This window comes from Trichoplax adhaerens, genomic scaffold, assembly GCF_000150275.1.
Source record: "Trichoplax adhaerens TRIADscaffold_4 genomic scaffold, whole genome shotgun sequence".
Lineage (NCBI taxonomy): Eukaryota > Metazoa > Placozoa > Uniplacotomia > Trichoplacea > Trichoplacidae > Trichoplax > Trichoplax adhaerens.
In genome coordinates, this window is record NW_002060946.1 from 3,657,045 (window position 1) to 3,669,948 (window position 12,904).

The 12,904-nt window shown below is 34.0% G+C and overlaps 1 protein-coding gene across 1 annotated transcript; it reads right to left on the reverse strand.

Moving 5' to 3' along the window:
- Positions 1–5,126: 5,126 nt before the first annotated feature.
- TRIADDRAFT_35818 (expressed hypothetical protein) lies at positions 5,127–10,882 on the reverse strand. The gene is made up of 10 exons (XM_002111948.1): positions 10,374–10,882; positions 6,891–7,016; positions 6,560–6,659; positions 6,444–6,488; positions 6,246–6,369; positions 6,062–6,165; positions 5,872–5,968; positions 5,618–5,767; positions 5,363–5,540; positions 5,127–5,259 (listed from the first exon to the last, which is right to left on the reverse strand). Exons 1-10 carry the CDS (start codon positions 10,864–10,866, stop codon positions 5,162–5,164), a joined length of 1,515 nt encoding a protein of 504 aa, XP_002111984.1. The 5' UTR covers positions 10,867–10,882; the 3' UTR covers positions 5,127–5,161.
- Between the last annotated feature and the right edge of the window lie 2,022 nt (positions 10,883–12,904).

Here is a 12,904-nt window from a genome sequence, read left to right on the forward strand (position 1 = left end):
TTTAGAATAAATTCACGGAGAAATAATCTTTAAGCTGTAATCCATCATTGATATGCTATTACACAAGTTAAAAGCAGGATTAAAGTTGATCAACTTTATGGAAAATATTTAAAAACGTGTTCATCAAACAAGGCTATAACTGTCAGTCTCTTTGCCGATAGTATGGATAAAATTATAAATAGAAAGGAGATCCATCATATTAAATCTATTCCTCGTTGCTTTTCTACATCAATCTTTACAAGACATAAAATAATGTTTTATCAATTTGTTCATAAAAATTTAAACTTAGAGATAGGGAAATAGCGAGTAAGTTGTCAAAGAAGTGAGTATACCTTAGAATTATCTTGGTAGCTTCCAAATAAAAATTTCTACTCGTAATAATTTTTCTTTTCTTCTTAGTTAATATCAAGCCAAGAATAAGTCCAACGACTTTGAAATCATCTAAGATTTTTCATCAGCTAAATTAAAAGAAAATCCAATCTACGTATAAATGGCCGCAAAAAGGAATTCGATTGACCAATACACTGTATTCACCAATCTCTAATTTTTTTTCTTCCCCTCAAGATCGTCTACGTCTATGAAATGACAACTGGAATTTTCTTTTAATTTCTTATTATAATAGTCCATATCCAATATGAAGTATCGCAAAATCATTTATTGTTCTCAGATAGAAAAGATTGCATAGTTTAAAATGGATGAATATTCAAGATAATGCCTTACAATCATAGCAATTCATTCTCATTAATTAAAAATTTTTTTTTGTCTTTCGAGTATTATTTTTAGCCATCTTGGCCCTGTTGAAAACAATACTATACGAGGTAATCATTGAAAGAAATGATACAATCGCATTGGAAGGAATCGTATTTATTGATTTTGATGATGAATCAAACAATAGTAAAATACAAATATTTCAATAAGAGTAAATTAAACTCATCAATCAATAAATGGACAGAAGCAAGTTTCTTCATGAGTGTAGAATATAGCTTGAGTAGCGATGCAATAGTATCGAAAAAGTATTTTTCATTTTTTACTACAGTCACTCGATCTTTATAAATATTCATAGAGATTGAATCCAACTTGATTATTTTCATGTGTGAAACAGCTGGATTAATAGAGTAAAGGAATTTTTTTTTTCATATTTTTCCTCTCCGCCCTCTTCCGTGGGCAGCATGCGAAGATTTATAGCTTTACAGAAATCGAAAGAAGCCCCAAAATGGATCTAAATTCATTTCTATACCACTTAAAAGATTAACGAAGTAAAATTCCAACTTTTAATCCCTCATCTTATAATGAAAATCAAATAATATATAAAGCAGAGGATAAAAAAATAAGTTATGTATCAACAGCAGGAGATTAATTAGCTCTTTTACTACAAAAGAATGTGTTCCGATAATACCGTAACTTATCCGTTTAAAGCAATCATCATCATAACCAATCAAGTTATTATGATATATGATCGCTCTATAGAGTGGTCAATGCTTCATTTTTTTATCTTGTACTACAAGTTAAATTAGCTCTAGGAAATAATAACTTCCAAAAAGATCGATCGGGTAGGCTTGATATCGTAAGTCTACGAGTAGTTTGTTGCGTAATAAGTAATAGATTGAAGATAAATTATCTTCCTTTCGTAATCATGACCTCTACAGCAGCAATGTAGTATCCTTAGTGAATAAATATTAATTCAAGGTGTCAAAGCCACTGTCTTCATAAAACAATACTTGGAAATATTAGAATTATTCACAAGGTCAACATAGTTATTTCAAAATTAACCAGATGTTGACTATTTAGAAAATTATTGTTCCGTCTACCCTATTCATTGTGCTCTACCATAGAGTCAAGTTGACATGGATAAGATTGATCTATCATCACTAAAACAATAATTTTAAATCACATTACTCGATGTAAAGCTGTAATATAGTATTTATGACGGCTAAAATAGGATTAATAATGAAAGAATAGTGGCAAAGGATTGCAATTGACATAACTCTTTTTCGCATATACTATAATGACAATGACGATACTACGTGTACACTATATACCCTTACTCCATGTACGAAGTTAAAATTTACTACACGAATAGAATACACCGATCTTGATATTTTAAAGATTACTAACAAATAAATAATATCGACGATGAATAGTAAAGATTTTACTTTATATCATGTCGATAGCTTGAGAGTAATCATAATAGTAACTGGAAGAGTATCATCCTTAAGACAATCCTATTTCCGTATGTCACTATTACAGTATCGTGGTAGAGAAACATGACATTACTCCATCCCTGTAGCGATTTAGTTCATATTATATAACAGCTATGACAGGCAGAATGCGATAAATACTTTTAAGATAGTAATCCTAATAAATAGCAGCAAGAGTGTGTGTACTTGATACAGCTTAACCCATTTACTGTTTAGCTCACATACTGTAATCTAGTAGGAGTGATGAGTACGTGGGGTGATAGTTATAGTAAATAGTAACTAGAGTGATATTTGATATAACCTACTCCGCTTACTGTTTAATTTTTGCTCGTATAGTCTAACAGGAATGGTATGTAAACTATATTTAATAATACTTATAATAAGCAATAACCAGAATGATATTTGATACAGATTATTCCGCTGGCTGTTTAATTTTAGCTCATGTAATCTAAATGGAATAGCAAATAGAATATATCGGTATTTATTAATAGTCATAGTAAATAGTAACCAAAGTGATATTTGATACAATTTAATCCATTTAATATAGCGTTTTAAAATTCATGAAATCTAGCATGAAAGATAGAATATATTTAATAATAGTCTAGTTAATAGAAATCAGAGTGAGGTTTGATACAACTTAATCCGTTTACGATGTAATTTAAGCTCATACAATTTAGCAGGAATAATAATAAGTAAAATATATAATAAATACGTAGTAACTATAGTAATTATAGTTACCAGAATCTGCCAGAATGATACTTGATACAACTTACTCCGTTTACTATTTCATTCTAATTCATATGATTTAGCAGGAATAGTAAGTAGAAATTTGCCAGTATTTAATAATAGTTACTGCAGATAGTAAGCAGAATATGGTTGATACAATTTACTTCATTTACTGTTTCATTTTAGCTCTTATAATTGAGCAGAAAGAATAAGTGGAATGAACCAGTATTTAATGACAGTTATGGTAAATAGTAACCATATCAATGTTTGACATAAGGAATTCCCTTTATCCTATCCTTGTGATTCATCTAATCTAATGGAATGATAGCTAGCTAGAACGCGTTCATTAATTGTTGCAATAAATAGTAGCAAGAGTAAAGTAACATAACTTATCCCATTTACTGCAGTGTTTTAGCCTACATTATTATGGCACATCGTGGTAAGTAGAATATGATCAATAATTAATTATATAGTAATAATCGTAGTAAGTAAAAAGAATAGTGGCATTGGATGCAAATCTTTTCCTGATATCGTAATCGAAATCGCGCTGCTAACTTACTTTAAGGTTTAATGTATCAACGACGATATTACTGCGGGTGCATTTTTTACAAAAATTGCAATGGATTTGATTCTTATCCTTGTTGATGACATAATGAAATTATCGAATATAATAAACCGATCTGATGATCGATGCTGTATGTAAAGAACTACATCGTTTCACACTAACGATAAAAGTCTATTACAGCTACCTCAATTTATAAATTGATCGTTTCATCTTGCGGCATTAAGTAAAACTACGCATACACGAATAGATTGCTACAATCCACTCTTGAATTACCCACCAATATCAATGAAACTTTCCTACAGAATTGGTTTAAGGTTGGTTAGCTTAGCCTATTTATTGTATAGTATAACACTTTCCTGCTTTTCAGCAATATTTACCTAGCGTGCAAATCTAGCATTGTACTTACATATAATACAGTATGCGCGCATTTATTAAATGTTCAACCTTACAAAATACGAATTTAGCAAGCAAGAACATTGCCAACACCTCTAGCTCAAATCTATTAATTATTGTCAAATTGTACAGTACTATACAACATAGTAATAATCCGATGACCCTTCTGTAACCAATTTTCTTCTACTCTATTCGTAAATTTTGGACCATAGACTGTCCATTTAATTATAACTGGTCTTATTGTAACAGGCAGAACAATGTCTATCTCGTCACATGTTTATGAGCTAAAAAAGCTAATTTTACCAAACCGATGATATTATATTGATAATAATTATTTTTACGTTAAATTGCTTGAAAATTGGTTAAATTACCCAATATAAATAATGTCATCCAAATCACCAAAAATCCAAATCTTACTTTACCAAACTTGATCTCACAAACCATTCATCGAGATAAAAACAATCGACAATGATGTTACGCTAAATAGCAACAGTAGTAAATACTATTTTCACAACCATTTTATATTAGAGATATATTAATATTGCAAGAATCAGTAAGGTTAAGAGGTTATACATGGTCGCCTACGATCTACAGCTTTCCGAGCACATAAATAAAGATAATCTTAATCAGAAAGAATACGACACATTCGAAATTTAAATTAAGACGCAATCATCTCTTCATATGCTCATCAAACTTTATAGTATCGTTGGAAAATAACATGTTTTCTAAACTCTTATCTATAGTACTTCTTGGACATTTTACTAGCTCGATGATGAGGTCTTGCTTATAATTCGACGAAGCATTAACAAAACATCCGCTCAAACAGATACCTTAATATTAACAAATACAATTAACATATTGGGTAACATTACCGGCAAGAATATGCGTTAGGAATATTAGTATACATATCGATATTAATGTAACGATTAATGACTATTAAAGTTTGAAATTAGATTACTAACAGCTACCGAGGTCAACCATGCATTCAAGTGATTTATAATATACCATAATATGAATTATTAGGTGATTAAAGTTAATTAGATAATAGAGTGATTACTTGGAATGCTTAGCTATTGTAATTACTATTATCAGAGCACAGTCTTTGCCAAAAAAAAAAAACATTCCATTAAAAATACTACGGCAATCAAGAATAAAATAACGATTGCTGCAAATTCTCCTTTTCAAAAACTTCAAAAGGCACAAAGTATCGTCCCAGTTATATACAATAAATGCTTTCAGATGTCGTAATTGATATAAACATCACTTTAAATGGATCACATTAAAATGCCTCTTCGGTGTTGGTGTGATCCATAACTTCTACACTGGTTTCAGTTTCACCAAGGAGGCATAATCGTTGGAAGTACAACGTTGCACTTTCTACATTATTACAGAAAGTACTACTTTAGTACAATCATAATCATTTATACTATTTAATAATTACTTTTATTATAACAAAAAATTCATTATAAAATACACGTACCAGTAGCATCTATCATAAACTGAGGTGCATAGTATCCTTTGATAAAAACGAAGTACAACGGGATTCCAACAGCAATAAATGCAGCAGCAATTAACGAGTCAGTTGGAGCTTGAACGATAGGAGCAATAACCAAGTAAGCAGAGATTAGAACCATCAAGATTGGGATAATAATCCAAACCTAAAAAATTATATACAATATTTAATGGACATGATGAATTCATTTTAAAATTCTAGAAGTTGTTACAAAATGCGCACTTTGAAGGGTCGATGAAGGTCTGGTTGTTTCCATCTTAGTAATAATAAAGTTATGAAAGTTGCTCCATAAAATAGCCATGCAGCAAAACTGAAATAATTGATTAGGGTTTCAAAGTCGCTTGGAATCAGGAACAAGATCGCAACGAAACACTAAATGGGAAATAAAATTGACGTTGAATTAACAAAAATAAAAAAAAGAATCCTTTTGAAAAATAAAGGCTGTAACAAAATGAACGATTTGTGTCGGCATTTACCTGGAAGATCATTGCAGGCATAGGAGTAAGTCTAGTTCTATGAATCATAGACATCAATCTTGGTAAATGACCCTCTCTAGCAGCCACAAAGTTCAGTCTATTACGAAAAATTGATACAAAAATGAATATTAGTACTAAAATACACTTGCACCCCAACGTTAGTAAAAATATATATAAACCTTTCTTTTACCTGCAACCACCGAAAGCACTACCGTTACAGGCACCAAAGGTAGAAAATGCGACAAACATGGGAACCAACCATGGTACATTTCCAATAACACGGGCAGCAACAGTCTAAAGAAAGACGTATCTATTATTAATATTCTACGTCATATTTATAGCAGCTACTATAATTCTTATTAAGAAATTCATACCGAGGCAACGGCTGCAGAATCTAAAATATCTTGTCTTGTAAGAACGGTGAAGTAACAAATATTAACTAGGATATAAATAACGGTAACCAATGGTATGCCGATTAAAATAGCTCTAGGCAAGTTCCTAAAGGAAAATAATCATTTTTTAATATCATAATATTATAACAAAGACACTAAAAGAAAGGGACTACTGCATACTTTTCTGGCTTCTTAACTTCTTCGGTAGCGAAATTCAGGTTATTCCTATAAAGATAGAATAAAATATTTAATTTCAAGAACGGTTTGTAATTATGATACGATGAGCAGATTCTTACCATCCATCATATGCCCATAAACCTTGATAAAAAGCCAGTGCAACCACACCAACGTTAGTTTCAGAGCCTTCCCAACTGTTGGCATAGTTTTTAGTATTTCCTTCAAAAAAAAGGCACTTCTATCAACAACATTCAACGTATCGCAATAAAGCTACTCGAGGTTACAGTACGATATCTATAAAGATTTGTTGTAAATAACAGAGGTCCATAGTGTATTTGTTTATCGTTCATTTACGGTATCGGATTACATAACAATTTAACGAGTGGATTGCTACTTACTATTGGCATACAAGATGCAAATAACATCAATTTAATTTAATAAGAAGCTTACCTCGTGCAAGTTCAGCAATACCAATGATAACTAATCCGAATACTGCAACAAGTTTAGCAGCCGTAAAGATATCCTGCAATTTAGTAGCCCATCTAACACTGTAACAGTTAACGCCTAGGATAATTGCTAAATTTCCGAATAGAAAAATAAGGAAAATAGAGATTAATAATTTTCAAATAACAGTCTGTAAAAGACTTCTTATCAAAATTCATTTAAATATCAATGACGGAAGCAATTGTAAAAGTCAGTAATTAATTCATTTCCTGTCTACACACATGTAAAAGCGATAAAACTATGGTGAAAAGGCAACGCATACATATTTCTGTGCCAAGATAGAGATCGGTCTCTGTTGAGACCAGACCATCAAGACAAGACCTCTCACTGTCGATAGAATATATGATGGTGAATTTAAATTTTGCCAATGTAGGATTTTTTATTTCTTTTCATACAAAGTAATTTCATTTATTAATAACTTGATCAATTGAATAAGAGCAAGCATTTGTTTTTGTTTCCATTCTATTATGCATGTCTTTCTATATTGCCGACATCCCATCTTGCATTATTAACTACCGATAGCAATATATGACAGATGTGAAAGTTGAGTGGAAATTATTTCTAATCAAACTACACGTAGTCTACATCGAATTTTTTTACTGATGGCGACGATATTAATCCTACCATTATATAAAGTCAACTAACACATCACTTAATATGAATAGTCGTATCCGCTTATGGTCGTTGCCATGAGCGCGTGTTTCAACACTACATCCAATCTGTGATTCCGTTCACTTGTGAAATACTAGTGAACGATTTGAATGTCTTAACTGCCTTCCAAGTGTTGTTGAAGTGAAGAATAAATAGTCATTTTGTATTCACAGTGAATGTCTTCAAAACTACACAAGAGTATCCGTAGTTGATCGGAAAACTGTCATGGAAGCAAATAGAAGAACAGTAAAAGTTTTTCATGATCCATTCTATCCAAACCCACGGTAAAAATGGATCACGTAGCGTCACTTTTTTTTTCAACTCTACCTGTAGCCTAGTGATCTACTGTAGAAGTATTTTCTGGTCACTATTTGTACTTCCCAACAATCTGTAACTGACTGTGATTCTTCGAAGTGCGCTAATAACCCAAAAGTTCAGTTGCAAGAATCAAAACGAGATTGCTATCCATGTAATTTGCAACATATTTAGTGATCATCTACATTGTATCATCATGGCCATTTCCTTCAAGTGTCTAAGTGCTTCCTTATCAGCACTCTTCCAATCACATGGTTCAATTTGAGGACTGGTTCAATACCATGTCCAAAACCATTGCAATGTCCTAGTGTTATTGTATGTCAAGTAGGCAAGCGTCCAGCTTCGTGTATGGATGACTGCCAGAGCCATTTTTTTTTGCACCACCCTACCCTGCCCTGCCTGATTGTTCATAAAACTTTCAATGCAAATGGAAAAAAATTCATTGCCTATCTCTATTTCTTTCCACTCGTTTCCCATTGAGTAAGCTATCGATCTTGCACTCGATTATCATTCAACATTCAACGATGAAACCATCTGATATGGAAAACTACTATCCACCTGGCTGGCTGGCTGGCTTGCCGTCGGTCTCCAGCGAGCCTATTTTGATTTTGATTTTTTTTTTTTGAAAAGAGGGATAAGATAACACCAAGACTCCTTGATGACTGCTATCTAGACTACCAGTTATCAGGAGAAAATGGATGCGAAAAGGAAGAGATAATCATGACTGTTTATTTGTCAACGCCATAACGACAGGCGGTTACTGTAGCCACTTGTGATCATTGAAAACATGAGGCAACGCCGTACAATGCGGTACCCATACTAGGGTTGTGCGTCTATACACAACTATTCAAACTAGTTCATTTTATCAAAGATGAATGGAATGCATGATGCAATACTGGCTTGTCCTCGATGGCGTCCGTCCGTATGATGCTATGTACATGGACGCCGATATAGTATAACAGTGTTGTTTTCTGCCTATCATCATGACTGCATGCAATACACTCGACCAACTACTAAAATCATTTTCCCATTAGATCTTCCTTTTTCCAATCCATATTAATATTGCTTACTACCATGACCAAATAGAGCCATTGACAGAAGAAATATACGATGTTGTAGCTGGAGAAATGTTATTGTTTAACTAATAGCAGCATAGTAGAGTACCATTAGTTTACTCATAAAACTACCGTGGTATAAACAATGTTATTCATTAATTAAGGTTTCCAAAAAAAAAAATGCATGCCAACTACCAATATTCTAGTACAGGTAAGTATAACCACAATAGTGAAAAAGGTCAACTCCACCGTTCATGTTGAAATTGGATATTCTTTACTTTTCCAGCTTGCCTTAAAGCATTTCCCAAAACAAAATCCCGCCTAGGGCGTAATTGGCATCGGTCATTAAAATTACAACAAGATCCAATTGGATCTATGACGATTGCAATCTTCTCACCATCTCTTCTGAATTCGACAGTAAAATGCATCGATGCTTAACAATAAATCACATAGGCTACACGTTAACAAGGCACTTTTCTTTCTCAGTAACCTTTCAACTAAACACTACAAATAAAAGCAATTTCATCCATCTACAGAAGCGTATGACGAAATGGACTCATTTCAATCGTGTTATTTTTCCTCTTCAACAGCGACCGTAAAGTACAATTATTAATTAAATATAACCACAGATGAGCAAAATTGGAATTCAATCAACACCCAAATGCTTTTATAATCATCATTTTACGACGTTGCGGCCATACACGATTGTTCAACCTCGACAGTATCTATCCACAACATTTCATGCGCACTATAGTAAGATGTAGTAAACTACATCTCGAATGCGTGTTGATACTCTCATCCGATAGTATCATAATATAAACAAAAAATGCACCAACGCCGCTCCATACAGTACGACACTGCTAGTCAGCCAATCGATTCTATGTGTAAATACGCTACGATGTATTCATAATCAACATAGGAACCCATGCCGAATGGATGCTTTCCTCATCAATTTAGTTTGCTACAATAACAGCTTACACGTAGGATTAACTTGATACCTCGAACAGATATTGAACTATTGTAGTTTTCAACGTCCTTACAGCAAAATACTGTCTACTGCATAAGCATACCCTACGGCACATTGAGGCGTGCTCGCGCACTGGATTTAAGGCAAGTCTATCGTATTTAGTCAAGTTTCTTCTAGGTCATGGAAAATAATTCCATGACCATGGTGAAAGGTAGTATCATCAATCGGCATCGCGTGTGAAAATGTTTTTCGATGTACAAGTTACAAATAATCCTGTTTTGTAGACAGTCGTAATTACAGTATCAAAATTGGGATTGGTTAGTCTATTGCCTTTGTTGTATTGAAGCCATTAATAGTAAATCTTTATTTTAATGGAAGGGGGGTATGAGTAGAAATAAAAGAAGAATAAGTGGACTGCAACTTCATGTTGCCTTAACTTACCGATACAAAAGACAGCTAACAATTTCATAATTGGTGCAGGAGGCGTGCAGCCAGGAAAGAAAGGTTGAGTAGCGTATTCAGCGAAGGCTACGGCGATAGCCGCTACTGACGATGGCTTGAGGATGATGACGGACGTCCAAGCGAAAAGAAATGCAGGCAATTCGCCCATCCCTTTCAGGATATAAGCGTATTCTGCTCCTGACATGCGGATAGAAGTACCTAATTCGACATAGGAAATAGATCCACCGAGAGCGATGAGACCGCAACCAGCCCATACAAGCAGAGTTAAGCCAATGGATCCAGAACCGAGTAGAACACCTTTCGGTGAAATGAAGATTCCTGATCCGATCATAGTACCAATGATAAGCGTGATACCACTGATCAGACCGACTTCTCTTTTGAGCTTTAGTCCTCCTCCTTCTCCATCTTTCTTCTCTTTGGTGGGTTCACGAATTTCTACCCCAGGTCCAATTTCTTTAAATTCTTCTGCCATGGCTAATGGATGATGCTTTTTTTTTCTTCAAGGAGAAAACTTGATCAAACTATTTGACCCGTCAAAAAATAAAGTTGTCAATGATTGTTCTACTCTCTCTACACAGTAGAGTAAACACATTCAATTACGGCACACACCAATGACAATAAAACATGCGATGTATACTATAATAGTAGTGGGAATCATTGCCAACGTGTGATAGCATGACTAGGCAAAACTAGATGATGATTTAAGGCCAACGTTGAAATTCGATTTGCTATCCTACTCTTCTACTCGTTGACAACATTCAAGATGAAAATGATCAACTTAGTTATCTACTTTCTTACCTGCAAGGAAGACGAAAAACAGCGATGATATGGCCGCACTTATCGCCACAACACACGCTACAGCAGTAATTTGGGAAATAAACTTTTAACTAGGCGGGAAATGATTACATGTATGGAGAATCGATCGAGTAACCGGTATTACCGGAATGTCAAAGTATTGTTAGTATGTATGATGATTGGCATCATGCATTCGCTCCACCAATCATCGCCGACGTGATATTTGGATGACTATAGTGGTCCCTCCCATTTTGCAACCTTTGTTGATGGATTGGCAAGACTATCAAAAAACGTGCCAAAGTGCTAACTACAGCCACTAATTAAATGGTCAATAATGGCTTGTGGAAGGATAAAAGTCGATCTTGGACGATAGTAGAATGGCACTGATGAATGTGTATGGACATTGATTGCGTGTTACTATGCTGGTAGCGTAGTTGTACTGTTTTCAACGGCTGGACACTTGCATGCTGCTTGTTGCTAGCACTAGCAACAAAAAGTAGCTTGGGATAATATTGACATTTTTCCATTTTGACTTGCTTCATACTTTAGACTGTAGTACCGTAATTGCGTTGGCACAATCCATGGCGTGCTGTACAAACTCCAAATAACACTGGTGCATCGCCAATGCTAGCGTACGTAGAATGATCGGCAAAGCGGTGGTTGATATTTTGAAAACAATAATAACAAAAAAATAGATTATGGCCGGATACGTAAACGCAGCACCCACTAGTAGATGCTGTACAGAGTAATTCATGTTCAATTTTGAAAATAAACTCACTGGAAAGCACATTTAGATATTGACAGTAAAAATAAAATGGATCATAAATCAATACAATCTCTGGCCAAGTCAAAGTATGAAAAGTTCATCTGCACAGCATATGGTAGTCTATTCATTGATCTATCCTCACAACGATCAAATTACGGATTACTGTACACACAATGTACATGTTGTACATATTTCGGCTAGAAGGTGTAGTAAAAGTAGAATACGACGGTCATGGACGAAAGATCGACCATAGCAGTCCTCTGCCCATTTATTTTTGATTGAATTCATTTAATTGATTATTATTTTTAAAACCCATCAAAAAACAATCATTGCTGCTGCACCATTCCCTCTGAATATGGGTGGTAGAGAAAAAAAAACTAAAGCTACCAATCGATCTGGCCATTTCATTGAACTCGTCCGATTTCATGTTGTTCTGTACTATCGCCTCCAATTGACATCCTACACGCACAGTACGGTACAGTACCATGCGTTGTCCACGCATTCATCGGCCATTGATTCTGAAATCGTACTTTGATATCTGTATTGTTAGAGAACAAAACGATTACAGACTGCTATTGTCTTCAAGGAAACAATCAAATCTTTTGTTCCTCTTTTATATTCATTAAAAGGTAACGCCGTCTCTGTTGTAGGCTGTAGTATCGTAGAAATGCTCACCCTTGGCGTGTTGACTCATGACATTACAGTATTAATTAAGTGAATACTATTAACTACTACTGTATAGTCTACAGTACCGTGTACTGTACTGTACTGTACTGTATAGGTTAATTCATAGTTATAGTCATAGTGGAGTGATTGAGTTATGCAAAGACGCAATCCTGTTTTATTTTTTTTTTAATATTGAATCTTGCAATGAATCTACTCTATCTTGACATCAATAGTAGTTGCAATCTTTTCAATTGATTCTTTTTACAGTTTCTAGTAACGAAGT